The sequence below is a fragment of the Dipodomys spectabilis genome, unplaced genomic scaffold, assembly GCF_019054845.1.
Source record: "Dipodomys spectabilis isolate Male_0828 unplaced genomic scaffold, ASM1905484v1 ptg000210l, whole genome shotgun sequence".
NCBI lineage: Eukaryota > Metazoa > Chordata > Mammalia > Rodentia > Heteromyidae > Dipodomys > Dipodomys spectabilis.
Genome location: NW_024870887.1, coordinates 4,279,539 through 4,306,719, shown reverse-complemented (window position 1 = coordinate 4,306,719; position 27,181 = coordinate 4,279,539). Strand labels below are relative to the sequence as shown.

General features: G+C 37.5%; 1 protein-coding gene across 2 annotated transcripts in view; it reads right to left on the bottom strand.

The window, feature by feature from the left end:
- Babam2 (BRISC and BRCA1 A complex member 2) overlaps nucleotides 1-27,181 on the bottom strand; it is a 397,121-nt gene that overhangs the window by 163,513 nt on the left and 206,427 nt on the right. For both annotated transcript variants that reach the window (XM_042696762.1, XM_042696763.1), the window contains exon 7: nucleotides 12,537-12,646. In XM_042696762.1, the coding sequence (XP_042552696.1) occupies nucleotides 12,537-12,646 (110 nt within the window). The remainder of the gene's footprint in view (nucleotides 1-12,536; nucleotides 12,647-27,181) is intronic.

Below are 27,181 nucleotides of genomic sequence, written 5' to 3'. Positions count from 1 at the left end.
TATTTGGGACTCATTAATCCTCCTTGTCCCCCCTCCCCATTCTCCATTCTACTTCCTTTTTTCACAATGGTTCAAAGCAAAGACTAAGCCCTTGATCTTTTGGGAGACACAGGCAAGACAAAGGGCCAAACTCACTAAATGAAAACTTGCTTAACTTTTCAGAATTCCATTCAAAGTCACGAAGAACCTTCTGGCCCCACTCCCAGACCAGTAAAATGAGTATCTCAAGTCCTTAAAGACTAAGATGGCTCTTTCCACCAAAACCAAATATACATCTCCCCTGGCAGCTGGTTGTCTTAGCATACTCTAGACTGTATATTTATGAAGGGGGAGGGGGAACCTCTCCAGGAGCACTATGTTTATTATAGGATTATCTGAGTGACTCTCAAGTAAACATGAGTAAATTAAACCATGTTTGCTATGATGTGCTATTACTTAAATTCTGATATAAAAATCACCTCAAGAGACCTAGGGGTCTCTTTTTTGAGACAGTAGATCTATATATGTAAAATATATGTATATTACATTTATATGCATATATTTTAAAATATAAGAATTATCTTTCCTTCTAATTGATATATGCTGAGACAATTTTTAAATTACTCTAAAAGTCTTTTGAGCATCTATAATGAAGTATTCCATTATATTAGATATTAAATTCTGTAGTACATTTGAGTAGAATTATAATATATTGAATTTGCTTATTGTATTAAAATTTACTTTATCTGATTTATGAGAATAAAATATCCTTACCCATTATTATTTTTTTTTCCTCCTTTGGTTTACCCTTCACATCCCTTCCCAGCCTCCCCCCTCCCCCCCAATCCCAATCCTTCTCCTTCCCCCCCTTCCCCCCCCCCCCCCCCCATCGACGTTGTAAAGCTCGTTTTGGACATGACAACTTGTACTTCTCATTGTTGCAACAGGTCCACCTGTATCCTTAAACAACTGGTTTTTCCCCATCTCCTCCACAAGTTATACTGACATCAAATATAGTGAAAGCAGGGGTTATACTGTGGGGGAGGGACATACAAAGCAACAAAGAGATAATCTTATAAATGCATTAGAAACACATGCATGAAAGAAAAAAACATTAAAATACATATCTAAGGGTTCATTTTCCTGACATCACATTATCTGACGTTTTCCGCTTGACTCATACCTATACTAGATATTGCAAATAAGGGAAACCATGGGACCTATGTTTCTTTGGGCCTGGCTTACTTCACTTAATATAATTTTTTCCAAGTCTTTCCATTTCCTAACAAATGGGGCAATGTCATTCTTTCTGATGGAGGCATAGAATTCCAACATGTATATATACCACATTTTCTTGATCCATTCATCTACTGAGGGGCATCTGGGTTGGTTCCATATCTTAGCTATGGTAAATAATGCTGCAATAAACATTGTTGTGCTGGTAGCTTTAGTGTGGTCTTGTTTGTAAACATTTGGGTAAATGCCCAAAAGTGGGATTGCTGGGTCATAGGGGAGTTCTATGTGAAGTCTTTTGAGGAACCTCCATACTGCTTTCCAAAGTGGTTGAACAAGTTTACATTCCCACCAACAATGAAGTAAGGTTCCTTTCTGTCCACATCCCCTCCAGCATCTGTTGTTGTTAGAGTTCTTGATTTTTGCCGTTCTAACTGGGGTGAGGTGATATCTCAATGTTGTTTTGATTTGCATTTCTTTTATGGCTAGGGATGTTGAACATTTCTTCATGTGTCTATTGGCCATCCTTCTTTCTTCTTCAGAGAAGTTTCTCTTTAAGTCTTTCGCCCACTTATTTATTGGGCACTTGTTTCTTTGAGGATTTGTTGTTGGGGGGTTTAATTTTTTGAGCTCCAAGTATATTTTAGATATGAGACCCTTGTCCGTTGTATGGCTAGTAAAGCTCTTCTCCCAATCCGTGGGCTTCCTATTGATCTTGCTAGCTATGGCATTTGCTCTGCAGAAGCTCTGCAACTTTATGCAATCCCATTTGTCCAACCTTTCTTTGATTTGTTGTGTTTCCAGGTCTCTATTCAAAAAATATCGGCCTGAGCCAAGGAGACCTAGGGTTTCTCCTATTCCATCCTGTAATGTTTTCAGAGTGTCTGCTTTGACTTCAAGAGGTCTTTGATCCATTTGGAGTTGATTCTGGTGCAGGGTGATATATAAGGATCTAGCTTTAGTTTTCTACATGTAGTTAATCAATTTTGCCAGCACCATTTACTGAAGAGGCTGTCTTTCTTCCATTCTATTGTTTTAGCTCCCTTATCGAAGATTAGATGGCTATAGGTCTGTAGGTTCATTTCTGGGTTTTCAATTCTATTCCATTGGTCCTGAGGTCTGTTCTTATGCCAATACCAAGCTGTTTTGATTACTATGGCTTTATAGTAGAGTTTGAAATTTGGTATTGATATTCCTCCAGCAGTGTTCTTTCCGTTGAGGAGCGTTTTTGCTATTCGGGGTCTTTTATTGTTCCATATGAATTTTTGGATTGCCTCTTCTATTTCCTTGAAGAATGAGGTTGGAATTTTGATAGGTATTGTGTTGAATTTGTAGATAGCCTTGTCCTTACCCATTATTTTAAGTAGTGTTATTTTAATTTTCATCTCCCTTACTCTTTTCCTAAGTTCTTTAGTCAAGTTTCGATTTAAACCAGTCTGTGAATTTTCCACTCTAAATATCCCCAGAGACCATGTTTGTGGCCAGGTAAACCAAGGGGAAAAGGAGGTCAGACAGGCCAAAGTGGGATATGAGGTCACATGAGACCAAAACCACATTCACAAGTCATTATGTCGAAAACGAACTTTACAACTCAGCTGAGATCTTCTAAAACATAAACAAACACCTTCTACTTTTCAGGAACAGTGGACCATAAAGGACACTAGCATCCTAGTTACATGGCACAGACCAAGAAATACCTATGGAGACCATTTGCCTTTCTAGGCACATAGATCACAGCTTTTGCACTTTGGGAAGACATGTCTGTCAGTGAGGACTAGGAATGAGTTCAAGTGGGGACCAAGGCAGGACCATCTTGGCAGATGAGTCATGGTTCATCATTCTTCAATCAATGGAAACAGAGGCCCACCCTTAAGGAGTTTACAGATCATGAAACAATGTGATAACAAAGGCATGAACATAGGAAGGACAACTCTAGTTTTACTAGGGAGGCAAGAAGTGGAGGGCAGAAAAAAATTCCATACACGAGGTAGTTACTGAGAAGACCTAAGAAGATGGATGGAACTTGGACAGACTCTTCAGAAGTGGGACATAAATCCAAAGTTCAAGTCAAAAGGCCCGTCTGAGCAAAGGTTATAAAAACAAAATGGAAAGCATATCTAAAAAAAAAAATCACAAAAATCTCAGTTTGGCTAAACAAAAGACTATGTGTAGAGTTTGGACTGGGTGAAAAATTAAGTTGGGACAAGTCAGATGAAGAGATGTATAACAGCTCTGCTGGCAATATATGATAGTTTTGAGCAAGGACATTGTATGACTAGAACTACCGAAAGGGACAGTTCTGGAGCTGGATATTAAAAAGTTGGAAGTTAAAATTGGGAAGAGATTAGAAGTTAAAAGTCCACTGAGAGGCTGGACAAGATGGGAGGCAGAAATTGAGGAATACAGTTCAAGTCCAGATACAGAAAAAAAAAAAAAAGGAGTTTGAGAGACTCCATCTCAAACAATGGTGGGGTGTGGTATCTTACGGCTATTTGAATAGTCCAATGGTTGGGCACATTGGCTTCTGCCTGTGATGATTACTGACATAGAGAGGCACCAAATAGGATGATCACAGCCTAGCCTGGCCCAAGACCATACCTTGAAACAGTTAATGCAAAAAGGGACAAGAGGTCTGGCTCAAGTGGTAGAGTACCTGCCTAGCCAGCCTAAGAGCCTAAGGGTCTGAGGGCCTGAGAGTTCAATCTCCAGCACCACCAAAAAGGAAAAAAAAAGTCATCTAGAGACATGACACTTGAAGAACAGAGTCAGAAAATGAATTCAACACATAGTGGAGAGTAATTCTAATACAAAAGAACTGTCTGGCTCACAGGGGTGGGTAGCTGGTAGATGAAGCACTTAGGCAATGTTGTGAAGTGAAATAGAGTCTAAGAAGAAATGCTACCTCACTGGGGAATATTAAGTTCAGCTTTAGAAAGTTTGCATTAGAGGTTACAGTAGAACATAGACAGTTATCTATTAACATGGTGAGAAAGGTATATCTAGAAACAGAGTCACAGTTAAGATTAGAAATGAGGACTTGGCATTCATCCACAAAGAAGTAAGGACACAAAAATGGTTTAGTGTTATAACCATAGGAAACATAATTCAACCCAATTTAATGAGCCGAAAAGAATGTAGGGGCAGTGAAATAGATCAGAAAAAGGTCTAAGAACATCAGGTTATAGAGGAAAAAAGGCCATATTATAAAACACATGCCAGGAACACTATCATAAGGTTCATACAGCATGCTAAAATGAACAGTTAAAATCAACACTTAAAAATATTAAATACATACCTTTTTATTACTGTTACAGTGTTGGTTATTTAATCTCCAGAGAAGCCACCTTACATTGGAAGAGCAAAGCTTTCCAAAACCTTCCAAGTCTCCTCTCTCTAAGCCAAAAAGAAATGTAATCGCCTTCTTCTAAGAACTCTTATGGTATTAATAAGCATTTTCTTAGGTATTTATACAACTCAGGACACATTGACTGAATACCGTCTATGGGCTGAACACTACAATTGGAATAGATACCAATGAAATTGAGACTTCCTCTTCCCCACCTTTATAGAAGAAGTGAAGCTTCATAACTTCAAGTTTCATAACTTGAGCCAAGATTGTCAGTCAGTAAGTGAAGGAACCGAGGGCTTCTAACGCCAACTTATCCCGTGTGTGTGTGTGTGTGTGTGTGTGTGTGTGTGTGTGTGTGTGTGTGTGTGTGTGTGTGTGTGTGTGTGTGTGTGTGTATGCACATGTACGCACACATGCAACTAAATCACAAGTTATAACTTGCCATATTTGCTTCCAACCCCTTACTGTACTCTAAACAAATTAGGGCATAGGTCATCTCTGCCTTTATCAAGAACCAACAAAATGCCTAGCAGAAAGAAAGAAAAGAAAGAAAGGAAGGAAGGAAGGAAGGAAGGAAGGAAGGAAGGAAGAAAGAAAGAAAGAAAGAAAGAAAGAAAGAAAGAAAGAAAGAAAGAAAGAAAGAAAGAAAGAAAGAAAGAAAGAAAGAAAGAAAGAAAGAAAGAAAGAGAAAGAAAGAAAGAAAAGATCCTGAATTCAGTTCTCACTGGGTGTTGTTGCTGGAGAATGAACACACACATACTAACAGTAGGCATTTATGGGCTGGTAAGCTTTGAGTACTTATTTCCAAGGCGGACTGTAACTTAACAACAAAAAGTTCTAAAAACAAACTCTGTACTTGTGAAAGATGCCACCTGGTCTGCCTCAGGGGCTGAAGTTGTCTTTTTATGCACCGAGTGGGAACAGCACAGGGAGTGACGAAGCTGGTTTTCTTCAAACCACTCCGACTAACTGATTGGAGCCAAGAAAAAGGCCCACACCTTTCAGAGAGGAGCACTAGGCAGACTGGTACCCATTTCACCTTTGCTTTCAATGCAAGGATTGCCAACAGTCTGGGAACGAGGAGAAGGTAGGGCATGTTTAGTGCCAGCTCTGATGATGTAACTTTAACATTCATAACTTCTGCCAGGAAAAAGAAAAACAACTGGTTTAGAAAGTATTTTTCTTGTTCCTAATAATCAACCAGAATCCACTTTGCATTTCTGACTACTACCTTTTGTTTTTTTTATATATAACATTAACTTACTTTAAAAAAAATGAATAGGATTTTAATGCCTAATCCAAATGACTGTTTTTAATTCCTTGGAAAACAAATGCATAGGGCCTGAAATGTGTTTATGTCCTCTGTGATGAAGAACACGAAGTTCTTCTCAGAAGTGTTGATTCTGCAGCCATGCACATGTGCAGTGGGAAACCTGGAAACAATAGGCTGCTCAGCACCACAGGCAGCCTTGCGCCACAGGGCTGACAGAGACACCAGGCAACTATTCCTGGACTTCGGAGAAACCAACAGACTTTAGAAATGGGACTGTATTTCAAAGCATCATCCGATTATAACACACGAGAGTTTTCTACCAATGTATCTGACAAATGTTTCCTTTTGTGGGGATGTCTAATTTGGGCACATTTTTTTTTATGTCTTTAGAATATTTAGGGCACAATGAATTCATGCCTCTTTTTTCACAATATGACCCTAAATTAGTCTTGTTCTTTTCAAGTGGGGCTTGATTTTAAGATCCTTGCCTCCCCCTCCCCCATGGATAAGTTGGGGTGGAGCAATAATAGCTATACTGAAGGTGTTTGTCAGGCTCAAAAATCTTTCTTTGTCCATGAACTCTGATTCAAGAACACAAGTCGCCTCTTGTTAATGTTTACCTAATGTGGGTCAGGCTATTGGTCTCCCTAAACATTTACCTATCAGATATACTGCCAAAAGAACAGTATCAGCTGGGAAAAAGTTGGGCATCAGCACTGAGCAGGTCCACAGGGGATGCTTTTCCCATGACTTCTTAAGATCTCTCCATGACTGAGTTTAAAATCAATGTTAACTGTTGATGAGACAGCATAAAACATAAGTATCAAGTAAGAGTTTAACACAATAAAAAAAGATAATATGAATCCCTTTTCACTCAATTCTTAAGCCCTTTCACAAGCCGAGAGCCTTCTTAAAATGGCACTGCTTCTGTTCCATGCTCTGAATTCAGCAAGAATGAACCACGGCTATTATAGAAGTCCCCTCTTATCCACGAAGACAAAAGATCCCTGAAACTGCAGGTCACACTAAACCTCAAATATACAATGCTTTTTCCTAAACATACATTCAAACATCTGATAAAGTTTAACTTATAAATAAGGCACAATATTGACAACTAACAATAATTCTATAATAAAACAGAACAACTGTAACTTTTACAGTTTGAGGTGCAATAGCAAAACTAGCACAGATTTCTTTTTCTTTCTATACAGTTTCATGAACATTTGTTCTTATCATAGCTCTCAGCCACCTCAACAAATACTTTTTAATTCTTCCCTTATTAAGAACTTCTAACTTCTCACATAAAGGAACAACTATGCAGCTTCTCTTCGGCATATCCGAATTGTTAGCATCATTACTCTTACACGGTGAGGCCACTATTAAGTAAAATGAGGGCTACGTGAACATGGGCACTGGGAAGGCAGCATATACAGTGTGGACATGCTGGACAAAGGGATGATTCATGTCCCTGACAGGATGGCACAAGATTTCATCATGCTAAGACAAATGGTATACAATTTAAAATTTATGAGTTATTTGTTTCTGGAATTTTCCATTTAATATTTTCAGACCACAGTTGACTGTGGGTAACTGAATGCTCAGAAAGAGAAACCACAGATAAGGAGAGATTATACAACAATAATTTTAGCAAATATGCAAGTCCTTATAAAGTCATAGCTCAACTTTATTGCCTTCCATTTTAACCCAGGCTAAACCATGATAGCTTCTACTTACAACACAGGAACTTTTGGTTGTTTACTTCTGTAATATGAATGCAGTTATTGTAAGTGAATTTGTACCAACCCAGGAAATTTTGAGAATTTCCAATACAGTGGTTAATTTTTTTTTGGTGAGAATCACTAAGAGTCTATAAATGACTGCCAATTAGGTAATAATGAGAAGACTTTTCCTTAACAATAAGTAGCCACCTCTCAAACTAAAGCTATATTAGCAGACTACAATTAAGTCCCAAGAAGGCTACACTGATTGTGTATGGGAAAATGGTAGGTAGGGAGGGCATTTGACTAAGGCTATAGAAAATGTTTTCTTCAACAGGAAGAAAGGGTTACACATGGAACAATGCTAGCAAAGGTTCAGCAGCAAGAGTAGAGGCAAACTTGACAAAGGAGCCAAAGACATACAATGGAAGAAACACAGCTTCTTCAACCACTGGTGCTGGGAAAACTGGGCGGCCACATGCAGAAGACTAAAAGTGGACCTCAGTCTATCACCATGCACCAACATCAACTCAAAATGTATTAAAGAGCTTAACATTAAACCTGAATCTCTGAAACTACTGCAGGACAGAGTAGGAGAGACACTTGAACTTATAGGCATAGGAAGGAACTTCATGAACAGAGTCCCACGGTCACAACAAATTGGAGAGAGACTCGACAAATGGGACTACCTTAAAAAGCTTCTGCACAGCTAAATCTATCTTAACCAAGCTAGAAAGACAACCAACTAATTGGGAAAAAATATTTACCAGCAATATATCAGACAAGGGGTTAAGATCCAGTATATACAGGGAACTCAAGAAACTAATCCCTCCCAAACCTAACAAACCAATTACTAAATGGGCAAGGGAACTAAAGAGAGACTTCTCAGATAAAGAAATAAAAATGGCAAAGAAACACATGAGGAAATGTTCACCACCCCTGGTTGTGAAGGAAATGCAAATAAAGACAACCCTGAGATACCACCTTACCCCAGTCAGAATGTCCCACATCCACAAGTCAGCCAACGACAAATGCTGGAGGGGATGCGGAGAAAAAGGAACCCTATTACACTGCTGGTGGGAATGTACACTTATACAACCACTTTGGAAAGCAATCTGGAGGGTCCTCAGAAAGCTAAATATTGACCTCCTTTATGACCCAGTCATACCACTTCTAGGTATCTACCCTGAACAACAGGAACCAACATACACCTCCATGTTTATTGCAGCACTGTTCACAATAGCTAGGATATGGAAACAACCCAGATGCCCCACCACAGATGAATGGATCCAAAAATTGTGGTATCTATACACAATAGAATATTATGCAGCCATTAGAAATGACAGAATAATGGCATTTGCAGGGAAATGGATGGAGCTAGAAGAAATCATGTTGAGTGAGATAAGCCAAGAGCAAAGAGACAAACGGTACATGGTCTCCCTGATAAGTGGATGTTAAATCCAAAATGTTAGGTGATACGACAAAATTTACAGGGCTTAAGAAACAAAGAACTCGCCGGGCGCTGGTGGCTCACGCCTGTAATCCTAGCTACTCAGGAGGCTGAGATCTGAGGATAGCGGTTCAAAGCCAGCCCGGGCAGGAAAGACCGTGAGACTCCTATCTCCAATAAACCACCAGAAAACCGGAAGTGGCGCTGTAGCTCAAGTGGTAGAGCGCTCGCCTTGAGCTGAAGAGCTGAGGGACAGCGCCCAGGCCCAGAGTTCAAGCCCCAGGACCGACAAAAAAAAAAAGAAACAAAGAACTCCCACTCATTTGGTCGAACCACTACTAAATAACCCCATGCTGTTGATCACATGTATGGTATGGTATATATGTGTACGCTGTTATATGTTATAGACCGTGATAGACAATTTGCTCCAGGAAAGTTAGAATGAGTTTGTGACTTTAAATGAGCATCACTATCCCACAACACTGTGAAATTTAGGAAATTATGTAATCACTTAATCACAATTAAAAAAGAAAACACCAGAAAACTAGAAGTGGCGCTGTGGCTCAAGTGGTAGAGCATGAGCCTTGAGCTGAATTGCTCAGGGACAGCTCCCAGGCCTAGAGCTCAAGCCCCATGACTGACAAAAAAAAAGAGATCTTTCATGCGATTGTTTCTAACGTATTTATAAGATTATGTCTTTGTTGCTTTGTATGTCCCTCCCTCATGGTATAACCCCTGCTTTCACTATATATGATGTTGGTATATGTGGAGGGGAAGGGGAAAAAAATTCGTTAAAACAGGGATATAGGAGGACCCATTGCAACAATGAGATGTACAAGTCGTTATGTCGAAAAAACGAACTTTACAACTTTGGTGGGGGGGAGGATGCGAAGGGATGGGAAGGGGAAACAAAGGAGGAGGCTATAATGCTTGATAAGAAATGTACTCATTATCTTGCCCATGTAATTGTAACCCCTCTGTACAGTATTTTCACAATAAAAAAAATACGTTTATTTAAAAAAAAACAATTTCAGATAGTATTAAATATCCCTTCTAATTGGGAACCACTGGCACTTATATAGATAAAGACCAATGAATAAAAACTGGTTTTATCTGAAAAAAAAAAGAGTAGAGGTAAACTGAGAAAATGTGAACTAAGTCTGGCTATGGGATGGCTTAAAGGAGAAGTAATAGAAAAGTGCAGCATCTAGTTCTTCACACTGAAAACAGAGAATAGCCTGGCACTGGAGGCTCCTGCTTGTAATTCTAGCTACTCAGGGGGCTGACATCTGAGGATCATAGTTCAAAGCCCGCCAATGCAGGAAAGTCCTTGAGAATTTGATCTACAAGTAACCTTCAGGGACAGTGCTCAGGCCCTTAGTTCAAGCCCCAGGACTTGTATGCACACACACACACACACACATGCATGCATGTGTACTACATACACATACATGTATACACATGTATGCACGGGTATACACAACAGGAAAGAAGGTTGAAAGCTGGATTTTGGGAGTCAGAAAAATGACTTTTTAAATGTATTTTCCCTTATTAGTTTCTCATATTATATTAGATTTTTAGAGTAAAAATATTTTACTAGAAAGCTTACTTGCAATCTAAGTATAATAATTTCAAAGAAAAATAACCTAGATTTTGGTAAATATTTGATTTTTTTTGAGCTGGAAAAATCCCATCTATGGCTTAAGTAATATATTTAGTTTTTTCCACATTTTGTAATTGTTTCTTTAATAATCTTTTGTTCTTAACTCATTACATACACACGGAGAGGGCTAGTCTGGAACAAGTACTTGCTCACTTATTCATGCATCCTTTCCTTTTCTGCCTTGTCTTATCCCTGGCTAACCACTCATTCTTCTGCTATGAACTCTATTAGTAACAATAACAACACTAAGTACTACTATTGCTGAGGGTTTGCTGTCGTGCTAGGCACTGCAGTTAATGTTTTAATGTGCTTAATAGTTCAAACAACAGTTTGAAATAGGTATTACTATGTCTATGTTATGACCAAGGAAACAAGCACAGAGATGTTAAATAGTTTGCCAGCTCCTAAATGGCAGAATCTGTTTGACTCAATAGTCTCTGGCCTCTTAGCACTTAATCGTACTTAGCAATCCTCTGACTAACACAGGTCAGTACCGGCAATGCACATATAAAACATTCAAGCTAGAAGCAGTGGCTCACATGCATAACATCAGTGATCTGGGAGGCAGAGATTGGGATGAACATGGTTCGAGGCTAGCCTAGGCAAAAAGTTCACAACACCTCATTCTTAGCCAACAAAAAGCTGGGCATGATGATTCATGCCTGTCATCCCACCTAAGTGGAAAGTGTAAATAGTAAAATCAGGCTAGCCCAAGAATAAACACGAGACTCTATTAAAAATAATGCAAACAAAAAATACTATGGGCATGGCTCAAGTAGTAGAGCACTTGTCTAGTAAGTAAGAAGCCTTGAGTTCAAGTCCTAGTACTGCCAAAACATTACATATATAAAGTAAACATTCACTGAATGCCTGCTTCTCTGAAATTCTGTTCTAGAAGCTGTCAGAAATACAAAAATAATGAGAGTCTCCCATATTTGAGTATAACAGCTATATACTGTATCTGTACTATGGGGTGTCCATGACTTATAACTTAGTACTCTTAAGGTCACAGAGGATACAAATGGTTCAGAAGAAGAATGTTAGATGGTGACCACATCTACTCACAGGCAGAAATCAGCCAACCCCAACTAAATGACTAACAAAGGACTTTAATAATACATTTCCCTCAGAATATGTAAAAACTCTGCTGATGAAAAATCTGTCATGTCAGTGGTTCCCAACCAAATCTGCTTATAATCCATTTTCAATGACCCTCAGCTTCCTTTGAAGTAGAATAAGCTACTAAAGCATCTGGTCAACAATAAGCACATTGTTAAGTGAATCCGTATAAAACTTATTACTATGGAGAAAAGCTACTTGGGAGAATAAGTGTGATATCACACGGCTTCTACTATGTAGCTGGATGCTATCTCAAATCATATGCAGCTGTTTAAACAAAGAGACAATTCAAACATCATCTTTTTAAACTATCTTGCTTTTTTCCTACCACTTTTACTAACTTCTAAATACTTTTCTTACTATTTTAGAGACACCAGTTATATTTTTTTTCCATAAACTAACAACTGTCAGGTCAGGTTTTACTTTTAGTCCTCTTTAGGTAACATGATTGCTCATGAACCTCAAGGCATACGTGGAGGGAATCACAACTTTGGACTCTTGTCTGTACTTTTCTCTCCAATATTCAAATACCCAGATTTCACACACAAACTGCACAAATATGTTCATGAGAGATTACATTGTCAAGCACTATCTGCATATACTGTGCCATTAGAACTAATGCAGCAAATTTCTAAGGAAACCAAAGTTAATAAAGAGAAATCATTTTGAGTTCACAAGTGACAATGGAAAGAGCAAGGACCACACTGGTGAGCCAGGAGAAGCACAGGCTACTTAATGACATTGACACTTACTGCTCAATTCGGGGTGACAAGTACAGCTTGGGGTACACCTGGGTAGCTTCAGTGTCCTCAAAACTGACAGAAAGGAGGGCCACATCTTCTCCAGGATCTTCATTTACATCCTTAGACAGGAAGTGAAAAACAGTATCATGAGTATCTGCTCTCTGAACTTTGTGTGTGTGTGCTCTCGCGCATGCTGGTCCTAGGGCTTGAACTCAGGGACTAAGTGCTATGCCTGAGCTTTTTTTTTTTTTTTTTCCCTCAAAACTAGCTCTCTACCACTTGAGCCACAGCTCCACTTCTGGCTTTTGGTGGTCATTTATTGGAGGTAAGAGTGTCACAAACTTTCCTGCCCAAGCTGCCTTCAAACAGTGATCTTCAGATCTCAGCCTCCTGAGCAGGTAGGATTGTAGGCATGAGCCTGTGATCCTTCTGCGTTAGTGCCTTGAATACTGGGATTATGCCCCACCACACCCAGTTTTCTTCAAATATCTTATTAATGAAGAGCCAGCTCACAGTCTCTGTCATTGAAGCCATGCTTTGTGAGCTCCTTAATCAAGCTGAACAGTTCAGGACATCCTTTACCACAAAACTCATCACTCCTCTACAGCTATGGCTCTCAAAGTTCTTGACCAAAAAAGCCTGCCATAAAGAGTGAGGCACAAGCCTCTACAAGTCACTTATTCTCACATCCAGGTAGAGGAGGGGAGTGAATCTTGTGGTAACAAAAAATGAGTGAATTGTAGTAAACATATAGGTAAAACATTTCTATTCTAAAACATCAACACAAAACATTAAAATACTCAGTAATCTTATTATACCTACCTTTATGGTATGCTGCAAATTACTTAGGTAACAAAACTTTGCCAGAAATATGTCCCCACAAAGTATGACATCATACAAGTAAATTGAATGAATACGTGTCTACTTCATTACATTGGACATGGATGGTCTACATATCTTAAATGTCAATTCATAAGAATGCAATGGATAAAATACTGATCTAAGCATGATTATTGTGATCAATGTACCTGAACACTGTAATGTATCTAAACAAAAGTAAAAAAAAATAAAGCTGCAGTTGTTGTAATTTATAACTAAAAAACAAGAATAAAAATACTCTGGCTATCGGAATCAACCAAGGCAACATTGATGAAGTGTCCTAAATCAATTATTGCCAAATCAAGTATCTGCCATGAAATATCTATTCTGAATAAAATATTGAATTAGAATAACTCTAATACCATGCCCATTTAAAATTTCTGTCAATCAATAAGCTGGGCAAGATGTTGTACTCCTGTGGTCCAGTTATGCAGGAGACTATCTGCAGGAAGATCAGACCAAGACAGGCCTAGGAAATAAATGCAAGAATCTACCCAAAAAGTCAAGCAAAAAAAAAATGACAAGAAGCATGGCTCAACTAGTAGACCACCTTGAAAATATAAGGCCCTTAGTTCAAATCACAGTAAGAACCCCCCCCACCACCAAAAAAAAGAGGCACAAGAGTGAAATGTACATATGAAACAAGAATCATAATGTATCTTTCATCCTAAAAGTTAAATTTTTAAAAAGAAAGAAAGTAACCTTGCTAGGCTCTACCTAGTCTCCCCTAAAATTCCCTAATCTCTCTCATTGAGAGGTATCCTTGCTCTTTGACTCTACTAGTTCAAGGTTACTCTCTCCAAGGACACACACTAAACACTGCAATGTTTCTCCATCCTTTTCTTACTTGGTGTCTATAAACAGTTTGGGACGTGGATGATCACTTGGACTCTAGTTTTTTGCTTCAAAAACATTCTTGTCTCTGCTTCTTCCCCTCCCATTTTCATTCTTTATTTAACTTCATGCTTTTTTTTATATATTACAAAAATTTGGCTTGTTTTTTTTTTTGGTCAGTCGTGGGGGCTGACCTCTGGGCCTGGGCACTGTCCCTCAGCTCTTCAGCTCAAGGCTAGTGCCCTACCACTTGAGCCACAGCACCACTTCTGGCTTTTTTCTGCTTAGTGGTACTGAGGAATCAAACCCAGGGCCTCATGCATGCAAGGCAAGCACTCTACCACTGAGCCAACTTCCCAGCCCAAATTAGGCTTGTTTTAACAATTCAAACCATATAGCTCTCTACTTCTCAAGGTAACCAATGTCCACTGTGTAGCTTTGGAAGCTTTGTTTGTACTCATAAACACACACTCACACATTTGCATGTAAACATCTCTTTAACCTTCTGTTTTGTGTTCTCTAATAGATTCATATTACATATATCACTCTATCAACTGCTTTTTAAATAGCCATATAAACATTCCCAGGCATGGATTTATCTTTTATTTAACCATTTCCCTGGCAAATTTGTCTCTTGTTAGTACTGTAATAAATATTCTTATGTATACATATTTACATATATATGTATATATACACATAAACATACATGTATGTTCTTTTTATTTGGGGGGAGTCCGGTCGTGGGCCCTGAACTCTGGGCCTGAGCGCTGTCCCTCAGCTCTTCAGCTCAAGGATAGCGCTCTACCACTTGAGCCACAGCGCCACTTCCGGCTTTTTTCTTTTTGCTTATGTGGTGCTGAGGAATCGAACCCAGGGCCTCAGGCATGCAAGGCGAGCACTCTACCACTGAGCCACCTTCCCAGCCCACATGTATGTTCTTTACTGATGGGACTCATGTTTCTTAATAGACAACAAAAACAACTTGTTAGGGTAAAGATTTAGAAATATTTTACATTTTAATAGAATTTAACATTGTTTTCCTGAAAACTTGGTGCAATTTACATGTGGAACCTTAAATTTCTACATGGAAGTCTATTTACCTTTACCCCAAATAACTGGGTAGCACTGACTACGATCACTCTTTAATTTAATTTTGGCAATTTGATAACTGAAAATACATCCCAATGTGAATTCAATGTGAGGTCAAATGACTTTTCACTGAACATTTATATTCCTTCTGTAAATTTCCTGATCAAATCCATTACCTAGTTTTCTTTAAGGTACTTGATCTTTTTTTGTTATTTAGTAGGATTGTCAACCCTTTCTGGCCACATGGTTACAAATATTTTCTTTCATACCAAACATGGTTTGAAAAAGGAGAAGATGGATATAAGAGGAGTTGAACTTGTTCAAAGTATATTTGTATGCATGAAACTTCTTCCTACTATTAATGTATGATAATTCATACATAAAATTAAAAAAATTTAAATCAGTTCTTTTTCTTAGTCTAGCTTTTGATTTTTACTTTGGGGGCAGTTCTGATATCACAGAAAATTTAGACAGTTATAGAATTAATGCTAGTCAATAATTCTGGGATATAAATTTTAAGTAGCAGGATAAAAGAAGCATGGATTTAGTTTTTGTGCTTTCTTTTCCCTGAACTGGAGAACCAGTGGATGAGTAAGTAGGAAAGAGAAAGATCTTGGCAGTACCTGGCACCCAGAAATCAGTGTGTTTGTTGCATGAATAAGTTAGTGAAGAATAGTCTTTACTTTCTATATCTAATGAATGTTTGTAGGCTCTTGCTTTATAAAATTTGTTGCCACCAATAAAGCCTGAAAACTAAAGTGCTGACACCTGCCCAATATTAAACCAAGTTCTCTACAACTAGTGGTCTCAACAAGGGAGCCCAGATTTCCAGTCTAAGCTTGCTTATCAAATTTCTCTTTTACGGATGCTAATATTTTCCATCTTGAATTTTCCTTTCTATAAAACATAGAAGATAAAGTTTTAATATTACTTGGGGTCCTAAACAGATGGAAAGACCTAAGTGCATATCTCTGAAACTCAAAATGTCTAAACTAAGATCGAAGAAATTCTACTCATAGAGACAAAATCATTGTATGATCCAGGCATAAGAATCTTCTTCATACTTAGATTGACTTCTAGAAGAAAGACAAAAAAAACTTTAACTTTTTAAAAAGTATCTTTATGTAGTTGTACAAAGGAGGAATCATGTTAACAAAGCAGTTTATGAATACAATGCATCTTGATCAGTGTCACTCCCTCTCAACATTCTCACTGTCCTTCAATGCACTCCTTCCCTTACTTTTCTTAACTTTGTGCTATATACAATGAATTCTTAACTGCATTATCCCCCCATCCTCTTCCACTTTTCCTTAGTCTACCTCTCTCCCTTTGACCCCACCTGCTCTTTTGTATGCATACATATCCTGATGTTGATTTTGTTGGGTTTGACCTAGTCTTCCTAAAAGATTATACTACTTGGGCTCTCTATTATATTATACTTAATTTATTTGTAACACTTGTGCACAGCCCATCCCATTGTGTTTACTTCTAGATTTATAGGTACACTCTAACTACTACAAACGAAGGAAACCACAGCACCTTTGTTTCTCTGGATCTGGCTTACTTGATTTAATAGAGTTCCCCGAAGAAGAAGTAAACATGGCCAATAGACACACGAAGAAATGCTCCAACATCTCTGGCCATAAGGGAAATGTAAACCAAAACAACAATGAGATTTCATCTCACCCCAGTATGACTGGCCATCACCAAGAAAAAAACAACAAATATTGGTGAGATGTGGCCAAAAGGGAACTTTAATTTGGTGGGAATGTAAGCTCGTTCAACCAATCTGCAAAGCAATATGGAGATTCCTCAAAAATTAAACACAGAACTACCATATGATACAACAATTCCATTCCTAGGCATTTACCCAAAATATTACAAACCAGGATACAGCACAACTATGTTCAATGGACAAATGGATCAAGAAAATGTGGTATATGTACAAAATGAAATTTATTCATATATTGGAAAGAATGATATTGTGCCATTCATAAGGAAATGGAAAGACTTGGAAAAGATTCTAGTAAGTGAAGTAAGCCAGACCCAGAAAAGCAATGACTTTTAAATACCATCCTCTGAATACTGAATGTCCTTGTGAAAGGTCAAGGTGGCAGTCTATTATTTCAAAACCCAAACCGTGCAAAAACAAAACAAAACAAAACAAAAAAACCTGTCAAAACAACAGAGGCCACTGAGATCATTCACAACCATATATCTATGGATAATTTATAATTAGTTCCAGTTCCTACTTTTTAACTTTCTACTTAATTGTTATTCCAGCAAAGGACACAAATGTTTAAAGAACAATCCTCTAAAGAAAGGAATGACCCTGGTTTATATAATCCACGTTTGTCAGCTGACATCTTACCGAAAGCACATGAAATGTTGGTCTGAATATAAACTAAACTAGTTATTTCTAGGAGCTCATTTAATGAACTCTTGTAATCTTTTATTCCTCTTGGTATGGCACATGAGTTTTCCCTGAATTGGTATTTGATTTCTAATAGATACCTACGTTTGATTTTGAGTGCTTAAATAAACCCAAAGAGTTCCAAAAATACAAATCCACACGGTGCTGTTTCCAGTTTCTGTAACTCTAACAAGCTTGTCTCTGTGTTCCCTCCCATCTGGGAAATTAGAAAAGAAGCTCTTGTACTATGGTTCTTAGAAGCTAACATTACAGATGATTATTGTAACCACTAATGGCAGCATTTGGAAAAGCGGGGATAGTTAAGACATAGTAAGGGACATTTAAAAATGTACAAGTATACATTTTCAGGGCTTTTTATCTGCGCCATCTGAAAGTGCCACAGGCTAAAATGAGGAAAAAGATTCCAAATCTGCTAAAGCTACAAAATATTGTGTTTTTCCTTTACAAACTTGCCAGGCACTCACAGCCATGCTCTTCTGCTGAGATCTAACAATGACTCTAGCTCAGTACTGGCTTATAGAACTGGATGCTGGAGCTTATAGTGGGTTTTCACTACGGATGAGCTACTTTTCCTGTTGTATCTCCAGTACATATATAACAATTTGCATGAAAATAAAAAAATGGCCAAGCTCATGCCTATAATCCTAGCTACTCAGGCAGCTGAGATCTGAGAATCACAGTTCAAAACCAGCCTGGGCAAGAAAGCCTGTGAGACTCTTAGCTCTGATTAAGTGGAATCAGACACCAGTGGCTCATGCCTGCAATCCTAGCTTCTCAGGAGGCTGAGATCTGAGGACCATGGTTCAAAGCCAGCCCAGTCAGGAAAGTCTGTGAGACTTTTATCTCTAATTAACTACCAGAAAACCAGAAGTGGCACTGTGGCTCAAGTGACAGAGCAATCACCGTGGCCCAGAGTTCAAGCCCCATCACTGACCAAAAAGAAAAAAAAAAAAAAAAAGCTAAAAGTGAAGTGGTGGCTCAAGTGTAGAATGGTAGCCTTGAGCAAAAATGCTTGGGGACAGCACCTAGGACTGGCACAAAACAAAAACAATAAACACAACAAAAACAATGGCAAGAATTAGAGAAAGAATGAGTAAATGGATGAAATTAAACGCAACATATTTTTCTAATTTGAAGAATATCTGGGTTCCAAGATTTCATATATGAACTAATAGAATTAAATAGAAATTGCCTTCAGTTAGGAAGAGCCATGATGTTTATCTCTTTAGTTCTTCAAATCTATGACTGCTTAATATATTAAAGAAAATCCAAATCTGAAAGACGGTACCAGCCAAGAATACAACTACTAATGTAATAAGGGTCAACATTTTTGTTTAGACCATAATGTCTCATTTATATAACTATTCTCAATTGAAGCTCTTTGCAAGTATCAAAAGGATATAGAAAAAAATTAGTCTTGGAAATGAAAGTAAATACAAGTACAATTTATCATTAGGTCTATTCCTTTGATATGTTAATTATTTCAAGATAGCAATCATTAAACAAGTCCAATATGTTGAGAACATTAGTGTCAATACAGATACAAACTACCAATTAACTAATTGCTCACAGTTATTAAATGAACCCAAAATGTTATAAATCATAGGTCACGTAGGAAGATTATTTAACAACAACAACAAAGACCATTCGATTTCTTAGTTCAAAAGGGCCTACAACCACTCTAACATCACTACTAGCAAAGTCAGTCTGTGGGTAAAGTAAGTATAGTAAAGTCATCACAGAGTATGTTAAAAAACTTAGTACTATTTAAATTACATTTTAAGTGGTATTAAGTTAAACCACAATTCCTAGGGTAACCAAAAAATTATAGCTAGATAAGCAAATACCTCAGTCTACAAAATCTGTAAGTTCTTGTCAACCTACCAACAAACAAAAATTTCTGAAGCAGAATCTCATTTAGTGAAGTTTGTATTTTAGAGCCGCTGCTGTCATATAATACAAATTTGTCACCATCAGCTTACATCAGTATTCAAATCAAAATTTTTAAGTGAGAGTAAGACTTTTATAGTGTTTCCATGCATGAAAGTATGCATAAAGTATGTAATATCTTACAAATGTGATGGAGAAAAATTAAAGCAAGGAAAGATGATAAGGAAAAAGGAAATGAAACTTTAGGAAAGATGGTCAATAAGAACTTAGAATCAGCAGTGGCTTTGTATTACATAAGACAGATTTAGAATAACCACGCCCAAAAAGAACTTGAATTTGTATTTTATTGGCATTATAACATGACAGTAAATATGGCAAGAATGCGGGTAAATCTAAGCAGAAGAAATATTTAAGAACAAGGATAATTTTGTATATAAGACTTTAAGGACTAGATTAGGGATATAGCTTAGTGGTAGGAATTGTGCCTAGCATGTGCAAGGCTCTGGACTCAACTTTACAGCACTGCAAAATAGTAATAACAATAATAACTACTATTACTTGGTTTCATTCTAGCCATATAATGACACTTATCATTTCAGAATTTTGGTCCTTTCTCTACTTATAGGTGGTTGAAAATGTGCAAATACCTAATAAAAGAGTCTAGCCAGAAAGCAAAACAAATTCAAAAGTAAGGGATTTAAAATTGAGCCAAAAAAAATGAGGAAAAGGAGCAATATGCATCTCTGATGAATAGCTCTTCTGCTGGTGATCCAATTCCTAACCTTGAGCCTTCTTGCCATAAAGCAGGGTGTTGTAAAATTAGGCTGAGCATTCTCAGTTTATCATTTACAGCTTTTCTCCACCATCTATTGAATTCTTGGTTAAAATCTTTTGATATTTTTTGTATCACTTATGAAAATAGCACTTGCCAGAGTAACCTACGACTTGGTTTCTCCAAATGGAAATAGGCGTATTCTCCCTACCTCATCTGGAAAAACTGGATCCATCTCCATATATTTTAATAGACTTTTGACCAAAATTTTTCATTTTCCATTCCCTTTGTCAATAGATTTTTTCCTTTTCTTAATTGGTATGGTTCTAATTTCTTTAATTCTGATTCTTTGTAAGTTTACTTGCTCTATTAATATTTTTGAATATTTTTATTACCTTTAAGTAGTTGTACAAAGGAGTCGCCATTCAACCAAGCAATTTATGAATACAGTGCATCTTGATCAGTCACACCTTCACCATTCTCACCCACCCCTTCTACCACTTCCCTCATTTTTCTTAATTTTTAGGTTATGTATCTATTTTTTGACATTTAACAAAGCAGTTTATGCATATAATTCATCTTGATCTGTGTCATTCCTTCAACATCTTCACCCCCTTTCAACCCATCCCTTCCCCTATTTTCCTCAATTCTGTAGTATGTACAATGCATCCTTGCCTGTATTCTACTCCTTTCCCCCGTTCCATTTTCTACTCCTCTCCCCTTAGCCCCATTCTCCCTTCTTAAAAGTACCCATTTCCTGGCACTTATTTTGTTTTTAATTAATCTTTCTGAAGAATTATACTACTGTACTGTCCATAGTCTATTTATACTTCAGTTAATTCATTTCTAACTGCTTGCATACTACTTTTGTTTACTTATAGATTTATAGGCACATTTGTAGCCTCCACATATGAGGTAAACCATGCAACCTGCAAGGGAGAACTAACACCAATAGTCTTCAATGAAATAGAAAGGGAAGGAACACTACCAAACTCATTCTATGAAGCCAGCATTACACTCATCCCCAAACCAGATAAGGACACATCACAAAAAGGGAACTTTATATCTATCTCCTTGATGGACATCAATGCAAAATGTCTCAACAAAATACTAGCCAACTGAACCCAACAATTATACACTAAGGTCAAATAGGATTTATCCCAAGAATGCAAAGCTGATTTAACATACCTAAGTCTATAAATATAATACAACGTATCAACAGAAGCAAGGACATTAATATTTTTTTCAGCTGCAATCTGACCTATGTTTCCCTAGGTTTTCACCATATTGCTTTATCAATCCTTCATGCCACATGAGCAGCACTTTTTCTATTCCACATAGACCCTGAATTTCTAAAGGAAAAGGTAGTATCTCCACATTCTTATCATATTCAATAACAAGAGCTAACATTTATTCAATGTTTACTCAACTGTCATTTTATTTAGTGTTTAAGATGAATTGTTTCATATAATCTTTATGACAACTTCATAAGGTAGGTTCTATTACTATTTTCCCTTGCAGATGAAGAAACAGGCTCAACAGAGATTAAATAGTGAAGATGAATTATAAGCCCAGGTGTCTAGGATTCTATAACTTGTGCCCAGCATTGTTATTAGCTACAAAGTAGGGACTCAAACAAAGGTCCATGTGCAGAAATCCATGTGCAGAAAATGTAGCCAATAGTTAAATATATTTACTGTCCTTGTTTCCCAGTGTCTAAATCCTGAATACTCTGAAAGATTACCATTTCCTATTCTGTTTACTCCCCTCTTCCACACACATATGCATACACACACAAAAACACTATTCCCTCTGAAACTAGTAGTCAATGGATATTCAAAACAGAAAAAAACATATGTGTTTTAAATTTATATATTTAGAAATGACAGAATGAAAAATAAAATTTCATAAAAATATAAGGACTAAAGGTTACACTGCCAAGTAAAATGCATTTAGTTGTTATTTATGTGGACTAGCTGGAGAAAGAAGATGCCTTTCCAAGGGCACTGATGGGGCCATGGAGTTCTAAGGCCATAATATCCACCTTCCTTCAATAATGTATGGCTAGGCACATTCTATGATTAACTAACTCTACTCAGTGAAAATAAGAAGTGCTGATTGCCAGGTCAGGAAGAAATAACTGCAACGTTCTAGAAATAGCCAACCCTAGAGGGTGAGCTCAGGACACTGGGACAGAGTGGTTGCCACCTGCCTAACTTCCAAAAGTGACATCTTGAGTTCATTTCTAGTAGATGTCATGATGATAAAGTATGCAGTTTTGTTTTGTTTTACGTTTTAAGCTTATATCTTGCTTATTTTTATAAACAAAGACTATTTCACGGCTTTCATTTGTGCAAGAATCTGCTTGTGAAGCAGTACTTTCCCTTAATATGATGGTTATAGCTGCTGTTTATAGAGCTAAATTGAAACACATGTTGCACAAATAAACTTTGGGGAAAAACATCCTGGCTCTTTTAAAATAATGATGAACATGATTGTGTTGGTCAAATACTGTTCCATCCATTATTATACCTAACAGACATAACTCTGAACACCACCAGTGTTCTGTGAAAATTACAGGCCACTCTAAAAGCTGTGCAATAGACCCTTTTTGCCAGGAGGCTGAAGAAGCTGTTGAGGACACCTGTGGTACAGCAGGCTCCTCACTGGTAGCAAGCGATGTGTACTTACTTCTGTCAACTTCTCTACTCAAAAGTTGTTAGTGGAAGAATCTAGAATATATAGGATTCTGCCTACAACCCTTTGCTCTCAATCAGGTATATTTCAAGAAGGCATGGGGAACCTTTTCTCTGCAAAGGGCCATTTGAGTATTTATAATAGCATTTGCAGACCATACAAAATTATCAATACAGGCTGTGGGTAGCCAATAGAAAACATATGTATATGTTCCATCATGTACTTGACTTTCAGCAGGCTGGATTCTCCTCACACCTGATTTAAAGTATCCATTTTTGCAATTTTTAAAAAAATAAATTATATTGAGCTACATATTAGGATATCTGAATTGTGCCTTTACATAAGCTTATTGATATGAACCTTGTGACATTTTCTCTACAAATCCAACAAAAACAAGTGGAACTAACAATGTGCTTTTATTTGCGCATATATGAGACAGACAGGAATGCCATTTAACCATATTCACAGCATATCTACTTAACTCAGAGGGAAAGCATATTAAATACTTTACCTAAATACATCACTTTGTAAGGGACAGAAAGATATGTATTTAAAGTGCAGTTGGTAATAGTGGTCATCTGTGATATTGCTGACCTTTCTTCACCTTTCTTGGGAAACCATCTTTCTTCTAAATCCTCACTCCTAGTCCCTGATCCTTATAGCTCCTAAAAGTGCTGCCTGTTCTTAACCCACAGGAATAACTGGTGGGACTAGGACAAGGCTGGACCTTTCTTCAAAACCTGTGACCAAGTGTAAGGCATGGAAGATGACTGGCTGGAGTGTGAGAACACAGCCAGTTTGCTGAGAGAAGCAGAGTGGCCACAGCCCTGGCAACAGCCAACCTTTTATTCCCACGGGCTGTCCCAGCTGTGTCCCTGCTCTTACTGTGGTTATTCAATCTGCCCCTGGTTTTAAAAAGCGAATAAATTGCTCCTAGATGTCTAAGCTGGTTTGAAGTGTTTTCCTTCACTTATAACCAACATGTTCTCTCATAATTATTAAACTGACTAATATAGATGATATCATGGTAACTCAAAATTTACAGACATAAGCACTAAAAAAAATTCAAGTCTATATGCTATGGAATGATGGGCCATAATCATAACCTAGAAGAGACTCTTGGAGCAAGCTGTATACCCTGTACATTCCAAAAGATAGCCTTACTAAAGCAATCTCTTGCTGCAGCAGGCTGTGGATGTAGGGGAGCTCTCCTTGGACTTCCCGCTGCTTGCCTAGGTGGATTTGAAACAGCATCATGCTCCATCATGATTCTCAAAATGGACCTCAGAACATCAGAATATCTTGATCCTCCTCAGCTAAAGAAATAAAATGTATACAAAGCACTCATGCTAAAGGGAGCAAGTCCATGACAATATACCATTTAAGTATATGAAATATTTCACAAGTTCATCCTACAACTAAAGAACTGTTCAAATATAGTAAACTTTTAGCTATAGAAAAAAAATTTGCAAAGAGATTACATGTTTTGTTTTTCCATATGATATGCCAAATGTGGGCATCATGGGAAGCTACAGGCTCACACAGCTTTTGCAAATGCATGTGAAAGTGCCAAATACAGGACCCAGCATAAAGAAAGTGTTGAAAATGTTAGTTTTACTTCTCCTATTCCTTCCAGACTCTTGGTCTGGTATCCTTTCCATTACCAGGCCATTTTTCCTACTATGAAAATGATACTCTGTTTTCTTGTCTCTAGGCTGCTTTGTATTTTAGGACTCAGAGATTTCTCTCATGTTATACTGTGCATGAGGACAGAAGGGAATGGACTCTTCTAAGCTAATAAAACCTCTGCATCCACCCAACTAGTAGGTCATTTGGCTCAGACTGTCTAGTGTCCATGGTTACAAGACAATTAGTAATTTCCAAGTTATTTCAGGCACCAGGCACTACACCCTTATTAACTGGAGACCAGTACAAACTACAGGTGTCAAAACAGAAAATGAAGCCTGCTACAGACTCTCTCTTTGAAGTAATCAGTAATCTCTTGATTTGAATATTGATAATATTTATCTATAGAACCTAAAGAGCAGTTTGGAATTTATTAGGGGTAGGGCTGGGGGAAGTTTAAACTGTAGCTCTCTGGAACTAGCTACAGGAAAAAGTCCTGTGTAAGAAAGTAAGTTTTATGAAACAATGTAAATACTATGCCCTCCTTGCTCTACACTGGCTCAATATTTAAGCGTCTCCAAACTGTCTTTTCTAATCTCCCTTTTTTAAATCACTCCTAACCGTAGCAGGTACCCATGCTTCATGCTGTCATTCTATCAGGTTTCTATTCTGCCATTTAGTCCTGGATGCCTTTCCCTAGCCCTGCATCTCACCCTCTCATCCCAAGTTTCTAATTGGACCTGTTCTTTAAAGTCCAATTCAGAAGCAACATGCTCTTCTGAAACTTCCTTTGACATATCATCTTATTCAATAGTCTTCCTCTGAACTGTTCCAGGTCTTTAGCTATAGCACTTTAAAAGCTAAAATGTCACATTTGCCGATAATAATTTATCTGATTATGCTCCTGCCTAAGAGCAGAGGCCGTGTTTCGTGCATTTTTGTATTACCAGGGCCTCGTGTGGTACCTGCCACACAAAACGGGTATTCAATAATTACGGGATGGACAAATGTATTAATGATTACATACATATGCTTGCCAGTGAATTATTGATCCACAAATGGGCTTGGGCAGCCACTTCTCGCTATAAACAGCCGAGATCTGTGTTGTTATTTTTACTTTTTAATATAAACAAGCTGGTGTAAGTATGGTCAGAATAAGTCATTTTCCCCTAGGTTCAGATTATCCTCTGCCAGAAATAAGAAGAAAATTCAAACTGGTATGCTTAACAGACGGTCAAACCTCATAGCACAACACAAATAGAAAAGCAAAAGTAACATTTTTTAAAACAGTTTTTGGTGGCATTGGGATTTAAATTCAGAGCCTCATGCTTTTTGGGAAAGGTTCACAACCACTTCATTCACACCCAGGATGCTTTTCTGTTTAAATTATTTTTCAGGCATGGTCTCACACTTTTGCCTAGAGCTGGCCATGGGGACTCCTGTGTAGCTGGAATTATAGCTGCATGCCACCATGCCTGAGAGTGTTTTTAAAAATGATCTTTAAGTAGTTGTACAAAGGAGTAGCCGTTCAACAAAGTAGTTTTTAAATACAATGCATTTTGATCAATGTCACCCTTTCATCATTCTCCTATTCCTCCCAACTCTACCCCTTCCTTCAACTTTGTTTTATAGGATATCCATTGAATTTTATGACTGCATTCTTCCCCACTTCCTCTCTTAATTTGTATCTTTTCCCCGTGATGCTCCCCTGCCCTTTCAGACTGTGAGTTAATCTTTCTAAGGAACTGTATCATTTACCTTCTCCCCTGAATCTACCATATTTCAGTTAATACACTTACTTGGATACCACCCCAATGTTTTATCCCTCAGTGGACAAATGAATCAATGGAATTTTATTCATGCATTAGAAAGAATGATATTGCATCATTTGCAAACAAAAAACCTGGAAAAATCATGTTAAGTGAAATCAGGCCCAGGGAGATAAAGAATGCATCTTTTCTCTCATATGTAGAACCTCAAATTAATTTATAAATTAAAAAAACACCAAAAGAAATCTTCTGGCTAACAAACTTCTAAACAACACACTACATGGTATCACTAAGCTGGTGAATTTATGGCTCACCAATCATGTACAACTCACTGGGAGAAGAACAATAAAGACAGACAAAAAAGAATTCTAGGAATCAGTTTTTACCCTCAAAGAAGTACTTATAAAGACAAGGATAGCTAAAAGAAAAAAATTCTTCTTCAATAAAAGCTCTTACAAGATAGTACAACATAATTAATGTCTGAAGAATTCACCCATTGTTTCTATGTATTCAGAATGAATTCATCAGACTTCTTTTTTGCATTAGCTTTTATAATGAGATAAAAAAAATCATTAGAGAAATGGATCTTCTTAAAAATGAAGGACTTAGAAAAGTGGTAAAAGGTAAGGAAAGAGGTTCTGGCTTTCTCAGCTTGCACGATGTC